General features: G+C 50.5%; 1 protein-coding gene across 2 annotated transcripts in view; it reads right to left on the bottom strand.

Moving 5' to 3' along the window:
* Window positions 1-23,478, bottom strand: part of ARHGEF9 (Cdc42 guanine nucleotide exchange factor 9) — a 202,913-nt gene that overhangs the window by 15,337 nt on the left and 164,098 nt on the right. For both annotated transcript variants that reach the window (XM_059858909.1, XM_059858908.1), the window contains exon 10: window positions 15,134-15,265. In XM_059858909.1, coding sequence (XP_059714892.1) covers window positions 15,134-15,265 — 132 coding nt within the window. The remainder of the gene's footprint in view (window positions 1-15,133; window positions 15,266-23,478) is intronic.

The following is a 23,478-nucleotide window of genomic DNA, read 5'->3' as shown; positions in this document are numbered from 1 at the left end:
CAGCCTCACCTCTGTGAACACACCTCTTGTTGGCCGAAGAGAGCAGACCATAGGCAGAGAGGAACAAACCACACATCCCTGAGCTGCAAAGTTCAGTTTGTAGGCACAAAGAAATGCCTCTGAGTAGGTGCCGTGTTCCAGCATTTCCATCTGGGAGTTTCTGCTCCACAGGGTGAGAAATGTGAGGCCCAGGCCTGGCAGGGGCCCAGCAGGCTCTGCACACACCTGGAGCCATCACTGCTCTGGCAGCACAGTCCAGATCTGTTTTCCACACACACTCCCACTCCAGGAGGGACTGTAAAACACTTTGAGATCCTCCTTCTCCTTGGGCCCATCTCCCATTCACAGACAGCTCATGGTGAGAACCCACCCTGATTCCTAGCTCAAAGCACTCCTAACCTACCTCTGGGCTCATCCCTTCCCGGATTTAACCTCTTGATCCAGCTTAGTTTTTTTCCTTTTTCTCTCCTTGGTAATTAGAACCTTTTCAGCCAGACCTGTTCACGCTCACCTCCTTTCTCAGTTGGTTGTTCCTTGATTTTCAGCAACAGCTCATTTCTCTGCACTGGGAAGGGAAAAGTAAATTCCCCACAGGCCCCACAGCTCTGTCCCTGTTCTCTCAGATAACAGAAGATGATTATCAGAAAACAGAATGTTAATTCTCTAGTCATGGCCACACAAGGCGATTCGATTTTTTTAAAACCAAATTCAGCAACCCACAATTAAGATTTACTTCCTCTAACCACTCTCAAAAGTCTCTTAATATTTAGGCATATTAAATCAATTTAACCTTAATACCTTTGGATTTTTCAGAGTGCCTTAAAGATAAATGCTATGTCAAAGGATTCATTTGAGAGGAGAAATGAAGGCAAATATACAACATTTATTTATTGAAATAATATTTAGCAGTGAGGCTTTTTCAAGATAAGCAGTAGGTATTATTTTAAACAAATTAATCTTGAAAAATAAACTCCACATCATAATGATTTAGGAAACTTGCTCATGAATCTGCCAGACAGTATTAACTATCACAAGACTAGCCAGAAGCTCACAGGCTTTAAATCCTGACTTCTTCCTCTGGAATGCTCTGGGCAGGGGGGAGGAATTCCATTAACAAATATCTTGTACAAAAACCTTCCTCTGGTGCAGGCCTGAAATAGTGACAGTCCAAAACAGAAGAAAAAGATATTTCAGGCTGAATAGGCAACAGAAAATCTTTTTAGTCTCGTCCTAACTTAGGCAATTGTTTCTTCCCCTCGGTGCTGTGGAAAGGCTGCAAGAGCCACACGGAGCTGATCAATCAGTCAGTGCCACACATGGTGTCTATGGGAGGCTGGGGCTTGTTCCCATTTATCTGCACCACCTTCTCAAAACCACCTGACAGCAAACCTCTCAGCAGCAAGGATGTGCTCCTTCCATCAGCTGCACAGCAGCTGCTCCCCTTCCCACTGCTGCTGAGAACTTCCACAGCCAGCCCCAACAGACCATGCTCCTGTGAGGATGGATCCAGTGCACCTTGCCAGGCAATTCTCATGATTGTGGAGAGATTTGTTCATAAAGGTGTTCAAGAATCAACAATCACAAGCTCTGAAAATCTCTGTGCAGTGCTTGGGCAGGATAATAAACAGGACCAAAGGAACAGAGCCAGACTGTGAACAAACCTATGAACAAATCTCTAATCCTAGAGATTAATAATTTCTTCATTTCTCTCATTCAAATTCCCTCATTTATCCCTGGATAAACTGGAACTGTTGGAACCCTGGATGCTGAGAATTTTAAACTCTCTGTGCTGAAAGGCACAGACCCACAAAAGAATACTACATTTGACCCGAGGCCGTGGAGAAGGCTTCCAAAATAGATTGATAGCACTGGCATTGTGGGTGTGGAGTTTGAATAGAAATGTGTGATATCACAGGGTGGAAAACTTAAGAGTTTAAGGTTTTTGAATATAAATAATAAATAAATAAATAAACAAATAACTAAATAAATACTGTGCATTCTTTCCTTACACACACAAAACACATTTTCCCCCTCTTATCTCCCCAATTTTGACTCAGAAAACATTATGAGCGATTTTTAACAGCTTTGTGCTTCCAGAGGACAATCCATGGGTTAGGACATTTCTGATTGAGCTGGTCCACACACTTCCCCTCCTGGGATGCAGCAGGAGCTGCCCTGTCTCCAGGGAGGCTCCTGAGCTGCTGAGTACTGGATGTGAAGATCAAGGTGCTGCCCAGGAGTTCCTGAAGGAGCAGAGAGGAGACAATGGAATCCTCCAAGTGCTTCTGGAGATGCAATGGCCCCACAGGTTATTGCTGGGGAAATGCAGGAGGGGGGAAGCAGCAGAGGAAGAAACACTGTGGTCTGGCCTTGAGCTGAGCAAGAAAAAAGCAACAGCACAAATCTCCTGTCTGCCACTTCCACTGTCACTGGAAGAAGGAATTCAATAATGACTCCAGAAGAAATGGATCATCTTTTCTCCCAATGTTTTCCTTCCAAAGGACCATTCCTCCCTTGCTGGCCATGAACTCCACACTGGTACCCTGAATTATGAGACTTTATTCCCCACACAAACATCTCATGAGCAGCACGTGCCTGGACATGGAGGACTTTGTCCACAGCTGGTTCCAGAAAGTTCAGTCCACAGATTAACAACTGTAACTGGATATTTTCATTTTTAATGGGCTCAGCATTTCCTATTATCATTCTCCCTTTTTCTTGCCAACACTCAGTGGATGGATATTATTTCCCAAGTGACTAAATTTTAACACCCATAATATGGGAAGCACAATAATTATTTGATCCATGGCTATTTTATCACAGCTTTTAAACAATAAAAGACACTACTCAGCTCTTTAGTGAAGCATGGCCCTCTTCAAACACCTTGCAGTGTAACTGACCTCAGAAAAATGCAGAGACTCATCAGGCCTGCAGCAGACAGCAATCAAGGCCAAACCCTTGTTTTAAGGAGCTTTTTATGCAACAGACAAGAGGAAATTGAGAGAGCACAGAGGCTGTGAAGGGATGGTGGTGGTGTGCTCTGCCAGGTGCAGCAGCAGTGCTCAACCTGCTGCTCCTCACACCACTCTGTCCAGCACAGTTCTGTCCTTTTCCCAGCACATCCATGGAGCCAAAGAAAAGATGAGATTAAGGAAAGCAGCTGTGAGGCTGAGGAGGGAAATGGATTGCTCCATCAGCCTGGTGTAAGCACTGCATGGCAGGAGGACAAAGCAGATCCGTGCACAAAAATGGAGATTTATCTGCTGCAGAAGCTGAGGAGAGCTCTGGCTTTGCGAGGACAGGAATGCTGCTCCTGCTCCTGCTTATCCCTGAAGGTCATCACTTCAATCCTCACACGGGGCACCACCAAATGCTGATTCTTTAACTTCTTTTCTGCCTCTGTAAGGGCAGGATTGAAGCACTCAAGATGGTATTTGGTGTTCAGACTCAAATGTTTATTATATCTTATCTTAATCACAGTCCTACAAGCTGTGAGTCGTACATATTCTACTAACAAGCTACAAAATGGCTAACTATCTTTCTCTACAAGGTCTTTTAAGGCTAAACTATCCAATTAAGAAATAAAACCTAAATTATTTTCACTTTTAACCCAGCAACTAATCACTCATGTCCCTCAGTGTGGACTTTTCTGTCCGGTTACACAAAACCACCCAAACCCATGGAGAAGAAGGTGGAGAAGAAGGTGGAGAAGAAGGTGGAAAAGAAGGTGGAGAAGAAGGTAAAGAAGGTGGAGAAGAAGGTGAAGAAGAACAGCTAGCCACCACCCTAAAACGTCCATCTTGCCTTATATATATTGCTATATTCTAAACCCTTAAAACTCTAAGTTTTTCACTCTGTTACATTACACACTTCTATTCAAACTCCACATGCACAATCCCAGTGCTATCAATCAATTTTGGAAGCCTTCTCCAAGGCCTCAGGTCAATAGTATTCTCTTGTGGGTCTGTGCCTTTCAGCACAGAAAGTTTAAAATTCTCAGCATCCAGGGCTCCGACAGTTATCCAGGGAATTAGAGTGAGAGAAATGAAGAAATTATTAATCTCTAGGATATAGCTCTGTTCACAGTCTGGCTCTGTTTCTTTGGCCCTGTGTATGATCCTGCCCATGGCTCAGCCAGGGTGACCAGTTCTGAATGTCACACGAGATTATTTCTTGTAGTTCAATCAGGCAAGACCAAGAAATTACAGAAACCCCAGAAAAGACTCTCAAAACCTAATCAGTGGGGAAAGGCCAAAGAAATTGAGCTGTTTCATCTAGAAAGGCCATAACTAAAGAGGAATGTGCTGTTGGTATTCCAGTATGTGAAAGCTGCTCCTCTTTTAAGGAGGCTGGTGATCAGTTATTCTTCATTTTGATTGTGGCTTGGCCTTATTTACCACAAGGGAGAACAGGATTAGAAACTTGGGGAAAAAAATGTTTCTATCTAGAAGAGTAGTTAAACCTTAGAACAGACAAAGTAGGGAAGTCTTGGGATGGCACTCCTGGGGGATTTTCAAAAGAAGGTTAGACAAACATCCATCAGAGATGATCTGAGTGTGCTTAATCCTGCAAAGGGAATAGCTGCTCTCCCGGGCTGCTCCCCAGCTCTGCAGCTGCATGGTGTGAGAGGAGGCTCCAGATGGAGCAGGGCTGGGAGCAGGTAGGATGAGCAGGACCTGGGGCAGTGTGGGGCCAGCAGCAGGAGCAGCAGTGGCACAGACTTGCAGCCTCTGCAGAGCACCCAGCCTGCCTGCCTGCCTCTAAAGGAAATTGATGCATCTGGGTCATTTGCACTTATTTGTCTAAATATGATCTTTTTTTACCCTACAGCTTCTACGATTTCCTTTTTTTCCCCTCGCTGAGGTTAATTAACCTCTTCTGAATAATGCTCTGCAGTCTGTTCACGTAATCTGTACTGAGGATGCACAGGGAAAAGATGAAGCCAAAAAAAGTGGTTTGACAGGAGCACAAAGCAAAGTTCTGACACGTTACATAAGCCCCCCAGAGCTCTGCTCTCCAGGTGCTGGGCTGGGCTTTGTGGCCACACTCAGGGCTGGCCCTGCCTTGGGACCTGCCTGGGCCACCCCCTCTGCCCCACGTCCATCACTATCCCCTCCTGGAAGGGGGAAGGTGACTTTATGTAACTGTGCTTGGAAGGAAAGAAATCTTTGTGGCCATCATGAGGAAAGCAAGGCTGAGCTCTATTAGAGCACCTGGACACTGGGATGGGCTCCCACAACCAATTATGCTCCAGTTGGAGTGGATTTAGACACCTGCAAGAAGGGTTGCACCTGTAAATCACTGGTCAGTAGCTCTTTGAGTCTTACTTGTCTTCTGTACTGCTTCTCCTGCTCTCTAGTTTTCATCTCTAACTTTTTTTTGCCCCACTAGTCCAGAGCACAGCTCCTTGTGCCTGGCACTGCCTGTGGGAGAGGAAAGGTCAAACCCCCCTGGGACACTCCAGGGGAAAAAGAACAATAATGACAAGGAGGGCAATCTGCAGTCACCAGTGCAAAAAGGCATCACCAAAAGCCATTCAGGGGTTCAGCAGCACAGGGCACCCAAGGAGGAAACGAGCCTTCCAGAGCCTTCCCCATCCTCGTGGCTCCCTCTGGATGCTCTCCAATGGCTAAATGTCTTTTTTGTATTGTTGTGCCCAAAACTGCCCCAGCACTGGAGGTGAGGCCACCCCAGCCCGGGTCAGAGCAGGACAATGCCCTCCCTGGCCCAGGACAGGGATGTCCCTCATGGCTCCAGGGCACTGCTGATGTTCTGTGGAGCTGCTGGGGATGGAGTGATGATCCCTCCAACAGCACAGGGCACCAAGGAGGAAATGAGCTCCTGAGGGGACCTGGCCTGGTCCCAGAGCTCCATCCCATGTGTGCAGCATTCCAGGAGTTCCATATTCCCCCATTAACCCCTGAGGGCAGGGTGTGCAGGGGTGGATGGGGAGGCCTGAGGCACGGGTTTGGATTTAGGATGGTGCCTTCTCCCAGGAGCTGTGGTTTACTCCGTGCTGGGTCACACTCCACTTCTCATGCATAGAACAAATCATCTGTGAAGCACAAATGGGGAAAGAGCCATTTCCAGCCTGAGTCATCAGATCCCTCTCAGGAGCTGACAGGACAGGAGATGCCAGGCACAGAATCATCCATTACAAGCTCCTCACTGCATATGTAGGTTATTGGTGCTCCTGTTTATCAAACCCTGCACATTCCAGTGGCAAAGGAGTCTCCAAATGACTCGAGGAGGAATTATGTGCTCTGAGGGCATGGATGCAGCCAGGCCTTGGGAAGGCAGCTCCTGGGGCTCCAGGGGAAATGACATTTCTCCCTCAGCCCTTCCCCATCTCTACCACGGGATAATGGTATTTATTTATTGTACAGATCAATGGGGAGCTCTAAGCAATCAGTGAGACTGGAGGGCTCTGATGGTGGGTCTCAAAGCTGCGTGGGAACAGGTCAGCATTTCCCATGCCTTGGGATCAGAGCTGACAGAGCCCAGGGAAGCAGAGGAGGCCCGTGGGCAGCACAGCACAGCCCCTCCAGCCCTGCGAGGCACAGGAAGGGAAGAGAAACAGGCAGCACGCTGGCTCTTCCAACAGAGATCATCACTCCATCCCCAGCAGCTTCACAGAACATCAGCAGTGCCCTGGAGCCATGAGGGACATCCCTGTCCTGGGCCAGGGAGGGCATTGTCCTGCTCTGACCCGGGCTGGGGGGGCCTCACCTCCAGTGCTGGGGCAGTTTTGGGCACAACAATACAAAAAAGACATTTAGCCATTGGAGAGCATCCAGAGGGAGCCACGAGGATGGGGAAGGCTCTGGAGGGGCCTGGAGGAGCAGCTGAGGGCACTTGGTTTGTTCAGCTCGGGGAGACTGAGGGGAGACCTCAGTGAGGTCTTTGACATCTGAGGGACAGCAGAGGGACAGCTCTGATCTCTCCTCACTTGTGACCAGTGACCACCCAGGGGATGGCCTGGAGCTGTGCCAGGGCAGGGTTAGGCTGGAGATCAGGAAAGGTTCTTCCCCCAGAGGGTGCTGGCTCTGCCCAGGCTGCCCAGGGAATGGGCACAGCCCCGAGGCTGCCAGAGCTCCAGGAGGGTTTGGATAATGCTCCCAGGGATGGGCAGGGTGGGATTGCTGGGGGGTCTGGGCAGGGATGAAAAGCAGCAATCCCTGCAGATCACCTCAGCAGAGATGAGTGTCCCCAGAGTCCAGGGGAGAAGAGCCAGCCAAGGATGAGGCTGGACACTGACCCACCCTGTCCAGCCCTGCCCAGGGGAGCAGCTGCCATGGAATGGGTGATGACCAGTGAACAGCTGGTGCTGGAGTTAGGCAAAGACTAAGCCAGGGCTCCCAGCAACTGCACCCAAACACCAGCTCACGCTTTGGGAAAGACAGAGGCTGGGAAGAGGCTGAGCTGCCTTTTGCACTGAGTTGTGGGTGGGTCTCAGACCCCTCTGTGATTTCCCACTGCTCTGGGCACTGACTGCAGAGCAGAGGAGCAGAGTTTTCCAGTGTACTCCTGAAATTTGTCCTGATTTTCCTGCTAGCCTGCTCTGTCTCTCCCCTCTGCCCAGGCTGCCGTGAGCCATGAGAGCATGGCACGCTGCCACTTCGCCATGTCTGTGGGTAGCTTTCAACGTTCTTTGACTTCTAAAAAAAAGATTCTGAGTCTACATTTTTAAAGTCTAATTTACCTTACAGAGAGCCTTTGATGGAAGCAGCCGAGCCTGCTTTTCATGAACACCAAGGGGACAGTTTTCTGTAGCACTTGTACATTTAATGTAACCCTCCAGTGGCTGAGTGTTCAGGTGGGACAGTAACAGTGACACATGGTGGAGCCCAGTGCAGCACCACATTGGGCCTCTCAGACCAAACGAGACCCTAGATCTCAATGACCCCTTTGGAGTGTTTTTGTCCTAAATATTCTTGATATCAGGAAATAAATCCAAGCCATGCTAAGAGTTTGGATGCCAGAGCCTGCGAGCTTTGCTCTGAGCCCACAGACACAGCATCTAATGGCATCACCAAATGCCATTCAGGGGTTTCAGCAGGACAGGGCACCCAAGGAGGAAAGGAGCTCCTGAGGGGACCTGGCCTGGTCCCAGAGCTTCATCCCATGTGTGCAGCATTCATGAGACACACACTGGAGGGCTCTGATGGTGGATCTCTAACAGCTGGGCTGAGGGAAATGGGGTCTGCTCAGCCCAGCCAGGAATGAGCTAAAGGATGGATCCTATCAGGGACAGGGGGATGTCACCACCACCTCCCCAAAACGCTCTCAGCCACTCACCTCCCACCCCAAACCTGCCAGGAGTGTCCCTGGGGAGCCGAGCTGCCAGCTCTCGGTAACTCCTCCTGCACAAGGCCAGGGGAGGGGAGGTCAGCACATCCCTGCCCAGGTATCCAGCACATCCCTGCCCAGGTATCCAGCACATCCCTGCCCAGGTATCCAGCACATCCCTGCCCAGGTATCCAGCACATCCCTGCCCAGTTCTGCAGCACATCCCTGCCCAGGTATCCAGCACATCCCTGCCCAGTTCTGCAGCACATCCCTGCCCAGGTATCCAGCACATCCCTGCCCAGGTATCCAGCACATCCCTGCCCAGATATCCAGCACATCCTGCCCAGATATCCAGCACATCCCTGCCCAGTTCTGCAGCACATCCCTGCCCAGGTATCCAGCACATCCTGCCCAGGTATCCAGCACATCCCTGCCCAGTTCTGCAGCACATCCCTGCCCAGATATCCAGCACATCCCTGCCCAGTTCTGCAGCACATCCCTGCCCAGGTATCCAGCACATCCCTGCCCAGTTCTGCAGCACTGTCTGGCTGCTGAGTGGGGAGGAGAGGTTGGACTCATCCTCGGCAGCTCCGTGGAGCTATTCTGTGGGATCCCAGAGGGGAGGGCTGGGGCTCAGAGCGTTTGTGTGGCAGTGCTATTTTCACTCCATGGATTCAGTGGAGCACCACTGGCATTCTGGTGCCTTCTTCCACCCTTGTTCAATCCCTCTGGCTGCAGAGCAGCCAGGTGAGGGTGAGTGCCTTTCCAAAGCACTGATGGCAGGAGGAGATGTGTAGGGATGTGCCCCCCTGTTCACGGAGTGACCAAATTATCCTTTGTCTCCTTAAAAAGGAAAAAAGCCCAGAAGTTTCTCTCCTCAATTAGGTAAAAAGACACCTCATAGGACCTGGGGGACTTCACCTCAAACTTAAGGATAGCCAATTGGACAGGAGCCAGAAAGTCCCACCTGGGCAATTTACCAGAAAAAGAAGAGAACAAAGGAACTCATGGCTTTTGTGAGGTGTTTTACCAGGAGCAAGAACCTCTTGCGCCTCGCTTGGGTTTTCTCTGTAAAGAGCTTTATTATTTTGCCTTTTATTAAAACTTTTCTGTTTCCAACAGTACCACAGAAGCCATCCTGCTGATTTTATGCCATCTGAGGTGGCTGAGCTATCTCAGGTGTGATAGAGATCTCCAAGAGCTCCTAAGACCTGGCTGGAGGAGACCCCTGTATCAGAGATGGGAAACCCTTGTACAGCCAGGTCTGTACTGCTCTGCTGGCCTCCCCAGCTGCTCCCACATGCTGCTGATGAAAGGCCACAGCAGCAGGGGTACGTTTTCAGCTCTGCAGGTTTGCCTGTGGACCAAATTTGCACCCCCTGCCAGTCCAGGAGGGGTAAGTGAGGCACAGAGTGCTTTGCAGAGCATCCTGCAAATCTGTATGGTCACAGGAGGCTAAAAACAAGCCTAGATGTGGTTTAGTGGATATGTAAGGCCATGGGTTGGATTGGTGATCTTTAAGGTCTCTTCCACTGCAGTCATTCTGTGAGTTCTGTAAACCTGATCCCTGCCCAGACAACCACACAGAGGTGTAGAACTCCAAATTCAGCCCTTTCTGGATTTCAGCACTCTTCCTGCTGTCCCTCTGGATCCTGCTCTTCCCCCTCTGCTGCCCCTGGCAGTGGAAGGGCAGCATGAGCCCCCTGTGACACTGTGACACGAGGCCCTGGGACATTGTGGCATGGGCCCGTGTGACACTGCTCAGGGCACTTCACCTGCACAGCCCTGCAAAGGCTCATCCAACATTCCAGGCTGTGGGACCATTCACAGGAATGTTCTCCTCCCTGAGTATCCCTGCCTGAAAGCTGCAGTGCTGTTTCATCATTGGTTTTAATTGCTGGACTTGCCTTCCTTGGCTACCTGCTGGCCAAGGGACTGGTGAAGCATCCAAATTCCTTCCATGCCCTGTGCTCCCACAGAAACCTCCTGCCTGCAGACAGCACCAGCTGGGCAAGAGCACAGGGGTCTGTCAGAGGGGCTGGGGCAACCCTGCTCTCTAAAAACTTCCTTTCACACTTTGTGACCAAGCCACTATGTTCTCTCTGGTGGTCTCCATGCCACCTGATGGAATCACGGGATGGCCTGGGTTGGAAGGGACCCACAAGGATCCTCAGAGCCCAGCTCCTGGCCCTGCACAGGACACCCCAGGAATGACCCCAGCTCCAGCAGCAGGCTCTGCCTGTCAGGGCAGCACTGAGTCTCTCCTGAGCTGCTGCAACCCAGCCTGACCCACTTCCCCACCGCTGCAGGCTGGGCCCAGGCCTGACCCAGACCTGGCATTCTGTGGAGATCTGTGTTACTGGGAGAGAAAGAGAACAGCTGGGAGGTGCTGATGAAGTCAAAAACCCACTTAAAGTAATAAGAACTGTCCCAGGGCTGCTGTGTGTTTGCAAACAAGGTTTCTGGCTGCTCCCACAGGCCCTCTTTAGCCCGGAATAAAATCAGGGCCGTTGTTTTGGAGCACAGATCACCTCGGTGCTTCCACCAGAAGCTACATGGGAGCTAAACCTTCTTCCACTGAAAGGGCTCTGAAGTGTCTCTTTTATCTTCCCATTTGGAAACCTGGCCTGCAATGGAGTCTGACAGGATTATTTTCTTTACTCCATCTCCTGTAGCTCCGCTATTTCTGGCTGGCTGATGCTGCTTTAAACTGGTCTCATTTTGCTTCCCATCCAACCTGCTCTGCTCAGGCAGCTCAAGGGAAGACAGCAACAGCAATAAACCACAAGCTGGAGCTTGCATTGCCTCCTGATTACAAGAGACACATAAAAAGCACAAATGAAAACTAAATGTGTTTCATGCAGTCACTGATCTTTCTGCACTGTCAGAAAACACTGAACACGGGGCCCCATCAAGGACTGCTCAGCTATTGGTGAAAGAAAAGTGGAATTTAGAGCAGGAACTCTGTTAACCCTTCCTGCTTCACACTGTCATCCCCAGCCTCACACCACAGTGCCCTGGAGCCCATTGGGGGAATCCAAATTATTACCCAGAACAGAAAAAAGAAGATCCTCATCAGCTAAGAACCTCAAGCATCCCCAAAGGTACCATAATTAATGCTGTGTGTCACAGGGCTGGATGTTAAGTACCATGATTTGCAAATCCAAAGCATCTCTGTGTCAAACTCTCTCAACTTCAGGGTGATAAGGAAAGTGGACCCTGTGCCTTTAAGGCAACATTTAGTGTTACCATCATCCAGGATTGCCTTCATTTCTTGGTAATTACGGCCAGCATCCCAGAATAGGCATTTTTTTCCTCATTATACACATATGGCAAGGCACACTGAGGCACTGCTTGTTCCTGCCCAGCCTATTCCCTTCTGCCTTCCCCACAGGCAGCTCTGAATTAGGGTCTCCAACCAGCTCCTTGGAAAAGGTGCCACCTTGTCCTCGTGCCCACGGCAGTGTCCCAGCCTGTGCTTCAGGAAACATCCCCTGGGAGAGTTTCACATTGATCCAACAGCTGAAAGTTACCTGGCTTTGCAAGGAAAACCTGGATCCTGAGCTCTCCCAGTGGCTCTGGATCAGGAACTGCTGCATCCAGCCTGGTGTTTCAGCATTCAGTTTGTGGAACCCTGGAACAGCTGACAAGGCCATTTCACCTGTTCAAACTGCTCACAGCCTGACACCAGGAGAGCATTCACTGGTAATGTTAGCAAGTGACCAGTGGCAAAATCTAAGCCTTATCTGTAAAGCCTGGAAACTATTTTTGTGAAAATGATCCCACACAAGTTGCTCTGCAAGGTGTTTGCCAGCAGGGAGAGGTGCCTGCCACAGTGTCAGCTTCTCCACTTGCTGCAGCCCCTGGAAACCTTAGTGCAACTTTCCTGCTTGGAAGAAAGACTTCAGTACACCCACAGTGGTGGAAATAACATCTGCCAAGCACACCTGAGTGCAGCCCTGGGTAATCACTCATTTCCCAAGCCAGCTCTATCTGAAGGTGTGCTGGTCATGGAAATGCATCCAGGAACTCCCAGTCTTGCAGCAGGTGGCAAAAGCAGGCAACAACCAGGTGACAATGTCAGCAATGATCACCCTGAGAGTTATTCCCCTCACAGAAATGCCCTGGCCAGGTGTCCAACAAAAAGCAGCCCTGAAACCTTGAAACATTTGCAGACACCAAGAGAAAGGGGAGGCAAAGCCTCTGGAGGGCAGGACCCGAGCAGAGCAGATGGGCTTTGGCTGGAAATGTGTTACCTGCTGCTGAGAGCAGGCAGCTGGACACTGGAGATACCTGCACAGCCAACAGTGTTCCTCACCCAGGGAACACTGGATGGGCCAGCAGGGAGACCCCTCATCTCCCACTGCATGAACTGTGAGCAGGAACCTGCAGGGTGAGCCCACGGGGAATAAGGTTTGGAGGCAATGGAGCTCACAGGAGTGTCAGCAGCAGAACTGTCACAGAGCTCTGGGACATACCTGGTTATGAATTATTGGATATCAAACTCTGTCCCACCAGAACTCCTGTGTCACCCTCCCCAGCCACAGATCCATCTGAATTACCAGGGGATGCAAACACCTTGACAGCTCAGGAAGGAGAGGAGGATGTGCAGGTAACTGCAGTGAAGGTCTGGAGGAGAGAGGGATCCTGTCTGAAATGTCTGTTTGCCTTCTAAAGCCACTCAGGATCTCTCCCATGCCTTCATCAAACTGAAGTATCTGTGGCATATTTAAATAAAGAATTAGATCCCTATTTCTATTAAAAATCTCTTTGGGCCAACAAAGAGATAAAAATCACCATAATAATTTGTACAAAGTATTTTCATATAGACTGTGTCATGATGAGGGATGTATCACACCTGTTAATTTATTACACCTGAAGAAAACCCACAAATGCAGATTTTCTGAAGATTCACTGAGATGTGCCATCCTAACTGGTTCCAAAGCTGCTCTCGGGGGTGTGCAGATCAGAATCCACCCCTCCCTCAATTTTAGAGCAGGGAATAAGGAAGGCTGGCCCCAGCTTCCCACACCTGGAGGTAAATGGTGCCTCCCTGAGGGGCCCCAGCTCTGAAGCAGAGCTGATCCTTCCTCTTGGCATCTGCCAGGGGGGTCAAGGCAGCACAGACTACACACCACTCATACTTATTTTGTACATGGGATGTGTGGTCCCAAAATGGAGCTAAAACTCCTCTGATCTCCAGACTTGGAATTGGAATTCCAGAATTGGAAGATCCCAGCTGGAACCTTATCTCCCCTCCTACCCCAAGGCTGAAAAGCAGCAGCTGCACTTTGATGCTGGGAACAGACACAGAGGGAGAACTGCAGTGGGGTCTGAGCCCTGTGCCAGGGGTCCCAGGGGGGCTGCCCGCTGTCACCCCCGAGCTGGGTGGGCACACACAGCCACGAGGCCCTGGCAGGTGGTGACACGGAGCCAGTGGCACTGCCAGGAAGGCCCAGACCCTCTCACAACCCACTGGGGGCTTCCAGGCAGCACCTCCACACCCCCCAAAAGCCTTTTCCATGCAGAAGGGAGGAGGACACTGAGACACTGGCACTGGCTGGACTCTGATGAACCCTGAGGCCCCCAGGAGCCCACTGTGAACTGCTGACCACTCTCCACTCGTGCTGATGACCACAGGAATCCCAGCCCTGATTTTCCCAGAGTTAAAGGAATGTTCAGTATCTCTCTGGACCAGAGCCAGTGCAAGCCAGACTGGATGCTGCCTTCTGAATTGGGAATTCAGGGTCACAGTCCCAGAGCAGGTCAGCATTAGGAAGGAAAGCAGCTGTGCCCTCCAGGCTCACTGCAGCTCTCAGTGCTGCTCTGTGGCTGCTCCTGTTCAGGGCTGAGCCAGGAGGGAAAGGCACAGCACCGAGGGGGGGAAACAAGCACAGGCATTCCAGAAGGCAGAACTTCAGTCAACCATGACTCAGGAGAAGCAAGTGCCACCCACTGCAGTGCCCGGGCCGCCGAGGGGGCAGTGATGCCACGCTGAGTCAGGAGCCACCCACGTCCCCACCCACACCCTTCCCACAGTGCCAGGGCCTCCTCAGAGGGTGCCAGGCTCAGCCTGTCCTGAGCCCAGGAGCTGGGACAGGGACACAGCCCTGTGCTGTCCCAGGGACAACCCCCTGCACCCTTCTGTGTGGCTGCAGGGAGTGACAGCAAATCCTGACCTGTCCCAGCCAGCACTGAGGAGCTCTGTCCCTTCCTGTCACACAGGCACGGTGGCAGTGAGCTGGGGTCACCTCAGTGGGCCACCAGAGCTGCTGCTGGACACAGTTTCTGTGGATCACAGCTCACCTGCTGCTATTAACACCACAGCACAGCATCCTGCACTGCCCTCCCTCCTTCCCCATGGCTTCCTCCAAGGAGGGGCCCCATAAACCCAGAATGGCAGAGACAGGAGGATGAGGCTTGGAAAGCCTCTCCCCAAGCACCAGCACGGACACCCAGCACAGCCTGGCTGCTGCTCATCACCATCTCAATGCAGCAATTGGGCTGTCAGCCCCAGTGCCAGGTTTTGTAGTTCATGCAGGAATTGCAGGGCTATCTAATCCCAGATCACACACTGCAGCCAAAACCTAAAACGAGAAGGGAGGCAACGAGCCAAACCAGGGGCACATGAGATAAAGGCATGAGAAGAGCAAGTGGAGGCTGGATTTGCTATGAGCACAAAAATCCCTCTGTCACAGAGTGCTCCCCACCCCGAGCATGCAGACTGTCCTTCCTCAGGGCTCTCCACATCCTCTTCTGCACGTGCAGCCGACAGCCACCGTGCCCTGAAAACCACTTGGGACTGGCAAGCCTGCCCACAGCATGCCCTTAGCTGTGTCCTTACCTTCTTGCAGAGAACCATCTGGTGATCAAAGAGAAAGAAAACTCGCTGCTGGTTCCGTCCATAAGGCTGGTAAATCCAGGACATCTCTCCCGTGTAGATCAGCTCCGAGCTGCGGTCCAAGATATCGTCTCCCTGGAGGGCACAGGGAACGAGCCTGAGTCAACTGCACTGGCAAGTTTGCCTTTGCACGATGGGCAGAAGCAGCAATTTAGAAAGATTTTGGCCCTTCTGCAGCTCTCAAAGCCACCCCATCTGATTTCAGACCAGAAACTGGGATTGGGGATAATTCTGAAGGAAGGGCAATAAGTGAAGGAGGTGTGGATGCTTGAAACGTGGTCACTGCAGCTCCCACTGCAATGGGGAAAGAGCTGCCCCAGACACGACCCCCACTGCCCTCTCCAGGTACCCCCAGAGCCTTGGATCTCGCTGCAGGTGCTGGTGCATCAGGAAAACAAAGCCCCTTCCTCCTCAAAGCCCACCCCAGAGGCACTTTGAATTCAGGGCACCAAATTCCCTGCACACCCTCCCTTTAGAGGAGCATCCCAAAGCACTTCCCCTCCTGAGATCTCCAGCCAGCTACAAAAGCCTGGGACACACTGGGGCAGCAGTTCCCCATCTCTGAGGCTGCCAGAACTCAGCTCTCTGGATTGCTGCCTCTCTTCTCACTCATCCAGGCACTGCCAGTCCCTTCTCCCACAGCTCATTAGAGCTCCCCACCTCCAAAATCCTGTCAGGACCACCCTGGCTCCTGTGGCAACCCCGGGCCCCCCCTAGCTGGCCAGGCCTCCCTGCTGGCTACCAGAGTACCCTCACCCTTCCCTGCCTCCAGCTAATGCTTGCTTTTATCTCCCGAGTTTTTTTTAAGGATTCATGAGCAGATGGTCTTGAAAACACAGTGCTCTCTCTCCCCCACTCTCTGAGAGAACAAATGCAGTCACCCTCCACTAATTGGAATGAGCTGGACTTTTTAAAAAGTTAATTAAAATCTATTTATTAAAAATGGGTGAATTCACCACCACCTGCCCTGTGGGCATCTCAGCAGAGCACCGTGGAAGGAGGCAGGATGGCTCCAGCTGAAAGGTAAGGCAGGATTCAGGAGCAGCACTCAGGAGCAAGACAGAAAAAAACTCTTTTTTTTTTTTCTTTTTGGCTGTGAACTACTGCAGTTCTGGCTTTGATGCCAAGCTGGAACCGATTTCTGGGCCGAGAGCATCCCAAAAATCCCAGCAAACAGCTTGTCAAGGTTCAGCCAGCTATGGGGGGCACCTAGCTAGACACACACTTCTGGTGCTGCTCACACTTGCAGGTGCCAAGGCAGCCAGGAGTCCCCCCCCTTGGTTCCATGGTGAGGATTTCAAACTGCTGCTCAGGTAAATGTGTAATTAACCTCTCAGCATTGATTGGGAGCGACCGCCTGTGTCCCCGGGCCCTGTGACAGCAGCAGCTTCATTAAGTCACTGCATCACCAAGCTGCAGCACAGACTTCCAAACCGCCTTAGCCAGGGCTTGGTCCAGCTGCCTGCCCCACCCCTGTGCCTGTGCTGCCCCAGGGGCTAACGAGGGGTGACTCCCCAGGGACAGAGAGGGTCAGTGCCCACAGAGATGGGCTGTGACCAGCCAGTGCTTTAGCAGGTCCCACTTCAGCCTGGCCAGAGCCCAGGGACTGAGTGCTGCTGCCACAGCTCAGGGGGACATGAGCCCCAGAACAAGAAGCCTCTGCAGAAAACACATCAGCCCCAGAAACTGTGAGATTTCCTGGCTACACATGAGTGTACACGAAGAAGATTCCTACAAGCCAATGGATGGGAGCTTTAGGAGAGGAGGCGAGCTTAGGAGAGGCTGGTTGCTAAAAATAGAAAGCCAGCTTTGTCTTTTACTCCTGTGGTAGCATCTGAAGCCTGAGGACACACAGAGGGCTCTGTAAACACTTCTACTTGATTAGCTGAATCCTAACTGTGTAGTCCCTGCAAGCAACATAACCCAAAAAACATCCAGATCCGAAATGATGGGATTTGTATTGCATTTCTTATGTGGGGAAAACAATTTCTATATCCAGTCTCTAGGCCAGAAATAGCTGATTTCCCACTTGGGGTGAGCAAATTGGGAAATACAGATTGCACAGAGTTTGGGACTGGCACGTGGCTGTCAGGAGCAGCGTGCCCATGGTCCTGCCCTGCTCCTCCAGCCCAGGCTGCTGTGCCAATTCCCACAGAAGAGCCTCAGGGCACAACCTCTGAGCCTCCTTAGGCTTTTCTTGTCCTGACACAGTTGGACCCTTCTGAAGAGCACAAGTTGTCTCCTCCTGGTCCCCACTGAGGGGCTTGGGGGGCAGTTGCAGGGTGGGGGGCAAAGAGGGACGTTGGCTCCTCAGCACACCTCGATCCCTGCTCCAAGCAGACTTCCCCAAATGTCTGTCCCAGTCCCACACCTCCAAATCTGTACAGAACCAGGAAAAAATTTCCTGTTTCTTCTCCATTTTTTTCCAACTCCCACAGAGGCTGGATCATCTGTATCCTTCTGTAAGTTAAGACAAACCCTGCTGAAAAAGGAAGAAGCTGAACTTTTAGTTGCTCTGAACTGGCAGACGTTCAGCAGAGCACAGCAGCAGAGTGGCCAAGAGAAGCCCTGACTCCTGACACCCTTTCCAACCTGACTTTTGTCCCTTAAGCCTCCAAAAACCCCCTCAGCCCTCCCCAGATGCACCCAGGCTTTTCAGTGCACATCCTGCAGCATCCAGAGGGCAGCCAAGGAAAGCTGACCCCCCTCTCCACGCCGTGCCAGGCAGAGCCCCAGTCCCTGTGTGCAGCAATGGGAGCAGAAAGCCCCAGCTCTGGGCTGGATGTGAGCCCCCTCGAGCCCTCAGTGACACATGGAGTCCCCAGGCCACTCCTGACTGTGACAGCTCAGGGTCAGCTCTGCTGCTGCTGCCTGGGAAGATGTGGATGCCCAGCTCCCCAGTGCTGCTGCACTGGCCGTGCTCTGTGATGGGCAGCTGGCAGGAGCCACAGAGCTTTAAGAGTGCCATGAAATAAATGGGAGCACCAGGGAAGCAGGGCAGGGCTGGCACTGAGAGCTGCTCCCCCTCCCAGACACCTCCCTGGGCTCAGGAATGCCCAGAGCCCACCAGAGCTGCCCCCTGCCCCCAGCCCACCCCAGCACAGCCCTGTGCTGGGCACCAGGAGGGGATTTGTGCCCTCTGCAGCTGCCAGGGAGGCAGCAGGGCTCTCTCGTGCCTGACACTGCTGTTCTGCAATTAGAGACTGACAGGCTGATTAGCACCCGGGGCTACACTGAGATCACACAAAGGAACCGCAGCGGCAGCGAAGTGTTGTCCTTTTCAACAAGCTCAGTTCTGATACCTTCTGTTGCTGGGGGGAACAAAATAAAAGAAGGAGAAAAAAGAAGGCTCCATTTCAGTCTCTGCCGTGGTTTTTTTTTTTTTTTCCCAGGAGGATTTCTCATCAGGCTGCCCCCACTTTGGTGGTTCCAGGCAGCTTCCCTTCGTGGCACTCTTGGATTCACTGATGCAGTATCAGGCTGAGGCCAGTGATTATAGATTACATAATTAAGGGCAGCAAGTCTTGATTTAAAGGACCCGTAAATAACAGGAAGAAGAAGAAATTTAAAAGGACAATGCTCATTAAATTTCTCAAATATATATATATGTCTCCCTTCATGGAAATTTAATACTCTTGGAAGCTGCCATATTGGCAACCCAAGAGAATCTTTGGTAGAAATATCTAAATATCTACACAAACCAAAGTCATCTGTTTAAATAGCAAGTTCAAACCCATCCAGGCTGATGAGCAAGGCTCTGTCCTCTGCCAAACCTGGTTAACTGTCCCCTGTTGGATCAGGGACCTCCAGAGATCTCCTCCCAAGGAACAGGAGCCAATTTTTCCTCCTCCTGTGAGAAAAAACTGGGCCAAAAGGGAGGAAAATGCTGGTGGAGATCTGGAGAGGGAGCCTGAACTGCTGCAGTGATTGCTGCTTCATTTTGTTTTGATGCACTTCAAGAGCTGTGTGAAAAGGCATAAAATTGAGCAATTCCAGGTGTGCTGAGGCACGGACCTGTTTTCCATCCCCACATCATCCATACAGGGCACTCAGGGAGACTGTGCTGAGCCCTGCCCATGGGAACAGAGGCCAGGTCTGCCTAGGAGCAGAGCCCAGCGAGCTGGGCATAGTGGCATAGTGGCACAGTGGCACAGGTGGCACAGAGCTCCTCAGGCTCACAGGATCCACCTGGGGGGCAGGAGACAGGGACCAGGAGCAGAGGGAAAGGCAGGGATGTGCCTCTGAGGGGTGTAAATCCAGCCCTGGGCCTGGCAAGGACTTGGAAATGGTGATGGGCTTTGTGGCAATCTCTTTTAATCCTGCTCTGTGAGTGTGTGGTCTTGTATTTGTGGGGTTTTCAGACAAAGGAAGGAAAGATGTATTTGATTTTATGTTTTTGAAGATTTATTTATTATTTTATGATACTATATTATATTAAAGAATACTATACTAAACTATACTAAAGAATAGAGAAAGGATTCTCAGAGAAGGTTAGGAAGATAATAATGAAAAGCTCGTGACTCCTTCCAGAGTCCTGCCACAGTTGGACTGTAACTGGTCATTAAGTTAAAACAATTTACATGAAATTAATGAAACTATCCCTAGTTGGATAAACAATCTCCAAACACATTCCACATGTGAGCACAACACAGGAGAAGCAAATGAGATAAGAATTTGTTGGGTTTGGTTTTTTGGTTTTTTTTTCTCTCTGAAGCTTCTCAGCTTCCTAGGAGAAAATTTTGGCGAAGGGATTTCTCAGAAAACGTGACGGTGACATGTGGAGCTATTCCCACCAAGCTCTGAGGGCAGGAACAGGGAAGGGAGAGAGCAGCAAAGGCTGCCCAGGATGCTCTGGCTGCCCCCTTTGAAGGCAGCTCTGTGTGAAGGTTTGCCTTTAAAAGTCACTGCTCTGATCTGAGGGTGTGTCACTGCGAGCAGGGGGACGATGCTGAGTGGGGGAAATGGAGCTGGAACATCAGGGAGCACTTCAGAACTGAAAGGCACTGAAAGGGCTCGGTGGGAGGTGGTGGAAGCCCCAAATTCTGAGCCATTACCAGCTCAGAGGACTGGAGGACTGGTGTGGGCAGCACCTCTCTGGGTCTGTTTATACGCTGGGAATTCAGGTTACAAAATAAATGAGTCACACGTGGCAGCAGACCAAGGCAGGCTTCTCAGTCAAGCCCACATTGCCACAAATTACTCAGGAACTCATCTCAGAGTGACTGGGATTATTCCTGATTTACAGCAGCCAGCAAGATCAGAATCTTCCCTTACAATTCTGCTCAGTCATTTCTTGTCTACAGATGCCAAACTGCCAATAATTCCTTAAGACTTCAGGCCTGGCCACCCCTTCCTGGTCCCACTGGCAATTTAAACAATCAGATCCTGCTTGCAGGATTTCTTGAGGAAAACCTCTGGCTTTGCTTAACTCAAGGATGTTTGCAGTTTTCAAACACTCACCCTGAAATTCACCACCATGGGGCCAGACATGTGATAAATTTTTATCCCATGGAGGGATAAAAATGATTCCTAAAAAATGGGATTCAGTCAAACCCCTCTGCTTAAAGCAGCTTGGACACACCCTTACTTTTCCTATTTGTTTTAGGATCAGCATTCCCAACACCACCTCTCCCTGCAAGAAACTGTGCACACATTTTATACACCAGAACATTTCAGATATTCCCTAAGTGGTTTTTGTTTGGTTGGGAATTTTTCCTTCTTCTTTAAAGAATCTTTTTCTACCATCTCCTGACAAAACATGGGTAAATTTAGAAATGAAAACTTCAGAGCAGAGAATCAGCATCATCAGTCTGGAGATGCTGAGGAAAAACAGACATTCCTCCAAATGAAATATCTCCACGTGCTGCAACTCTCAGCCACTGGAATCATTTGTGAAGTGCCAGCGTGGTAGGAATTTGGGATTAGCTCTATCTAGTGCCCTGCCTGCATTTTGGGTGGAAAAGGACTGAATTGGTAATTTTTTATGCCTGGTTCCTGTTTTCTTGAGGTCAGTGACGTTTCCAGGGGGTCTCAGGAAGGCTGGGCTGTGCCTGTGCTCTGGAGCCACTGGGATGGACAGAACAGGTACAGAAAGGTCAGATTAGAGCAGGGCCAGGAAAGCTGGGAATTACAGCTGGGGCTCCTCTCTCTGCTCAGGGAACTCCACAAGACTGGACAGGCCCTGTGGCAGCACAGCAGTGACAGCAAACACCAACTGGAGCTGATCTTCTCCTCAAACCAGAGCTGTCCCTTCCCCAGAGCCTGGAGAGGCTGGGGACACACACCAGGAGGTCCCTGCTGTAGCCCAAAACTGCACAGGAGACAAAGCTCTGAGCGCTCAGGGCTGGGTGAGGAGCCAACCCTGATACTCCACGTCCTGGGGACATCCCTGCAGCCTCCAAGTGGGATTTGGGGTCTGCAGTGCCAAAGGAACACCTGCACACATCTCAGCACATCCAAGCACTTCCCAAAGTTCCAATCTTTTCATTTCTCCCACTCTCTTCCTGCATTACACTGTGGCTCACTCCCGGGTATTTTGGGTTTCTGTGCATCCTTCTGGCTGTTCCATGGACAGCTGTGCAGTGGGGGCTGGATCTGGTGATTCAGAACTGCTTAAGAGGAAAGAATCAAGCAATGAATTCCTCTGCTGGGTCCAACTCTCATCCTCTAGTGTCTCATCAAAACTCTGTGACTCTTCTTGATCCAAAATCCAGAATAAAAAGGGCAAGGAGGGTGTTTGCCTTTGTCCAGGAGCTGTGCTCCCATGGGATTTCTGAGCATACCAGCAGCAGGCTGGGCTATGTTACGAGAAGCTGAAGGATGCTGCTGCAATAATGTGCTCAAAATCTGGAATAGCTGAAAAAAGCCTGGAAGAATAATTTGGCGAGTGCCTGAGGATGGGATGGAGATAAAGAATGAGTACTGCTAAGCAGGAATGAATTATCAAGGACAGGGCCAAATAAAAATGAATTATCAACTGAGCTAATGTAAGAGAAAAAGCAACTGCTATTCCATAGATCCTGTGTGGAGGTCACCTTGGCTTCCCTCTCACACATGAATATTCACTGGCTTGGAATGGATCTGTCCTTAATCGAGATTTATTTACAGTGAGGGTCTGGGAGCTCCTCACAAATGACCCCCATTAGCTGATGCCATGGAACACTCCAGGGCTAAGCAAGGAGCTGATGGTCCTGTGCCTCCTGCAGAGCAGTTTCCTCATTCTGGAAATGAGTCTGCCTGGCAGTGAGAGATGTTCCTGAGCAGTAAAACAATCAGACACATTGTCTGTGCTATCTGCTCTCCCAGCCAGCCACAATCCCAGCTCTGATTGCTGCATTTATGTGTTTTATTGTGTGTTTTATCACCAGATCCAGGGTGATAAACCTCCATCCTCCATCACAGCAATGAAACCAGCTCAGCCAAGGAGGACACAAGTGATGCACCTGTATTTCTTTCCCTCTCCTCCAGCCTTCACAGATCTTTGCCAGAAATAAATTAATTAAAGGATGAATGCCTCTTTCCCATACACTCACTTCCACAGTAGGATCCCCATGACTGGAATGTAGAGTTATTTCAGACTTCACAAGTGAGGAAGCAGAAAGGCTGCTCCATCACTCTGATTATCTCCTTGCTGAACACATGGGCTGATGACAACAGCGAGAGGATTTACAAAAACGTTTGTCCTCAATCTGCTGCAAACCCTATTTATGGATTACTTCCATACAATGATTTTTAAAAATCAGGGATGAAAAGAAACAGAGAACATAATTTTAGTATGGCTTTTCTTCCAAACACATGGCACAAACGTAGAGACTGAAGGCCTGCTGGTGAGGAATCCTTCTGCTGACTCTGCCTTCCCTGTGCCTCTCAGCTCCTTAATTACACCATCACTACATACAGGGCTGGTTCAGAAATATCTTTAAGTGGGATGTCATTTATAAAATGCAAATAACATCTCTAACTCCAGTTTAACAGTTTGGCTTCCAGTCATAAAGCAATCACCAGAAGGATTTTCTTAACCTCTTGCAATTTCCAGAGCTTTTTTGCTACGTCTTTCCCTCCCTCCTCCCCAGTGACACAGCACAGAGGCAAAATGCACATGGGGTTTGCTCCAAGTCTCACCTACTACCAGCACTGCAACCACAAAAGTCACTCCAGGTTGCTAGTGATGAAATTGGAACTGGATTTTCCTTAGGGCACCGTTAACGCTTCAGCCCCGCCCCAAAGTCACGACTGTGCCTTCTCCGCCCCAGGCTTCATCCCAAACCATGGGAAATGAACTACAGGGT

This window comes from Haemorhous mexicanus, chromosome 14 (genome assembly GCF_027477595.1).
Source record: "Haemorhous mexicanus isolate bHaeMex1 chromosome 14, bHaeMex1.pri, whole genome shotgun sequence".
In the NCBI taxonomy this organism is placed as follows: domain Eukaryota; kingdom Metazoa; phylum Chordata; class Aves; order Passeriformes; family Fringillidae; genus Haemorhous; species Haemorhous mexicanus.
This window is presented reverse-complemented; position numbering and strand designations above follow the sequence as displayed.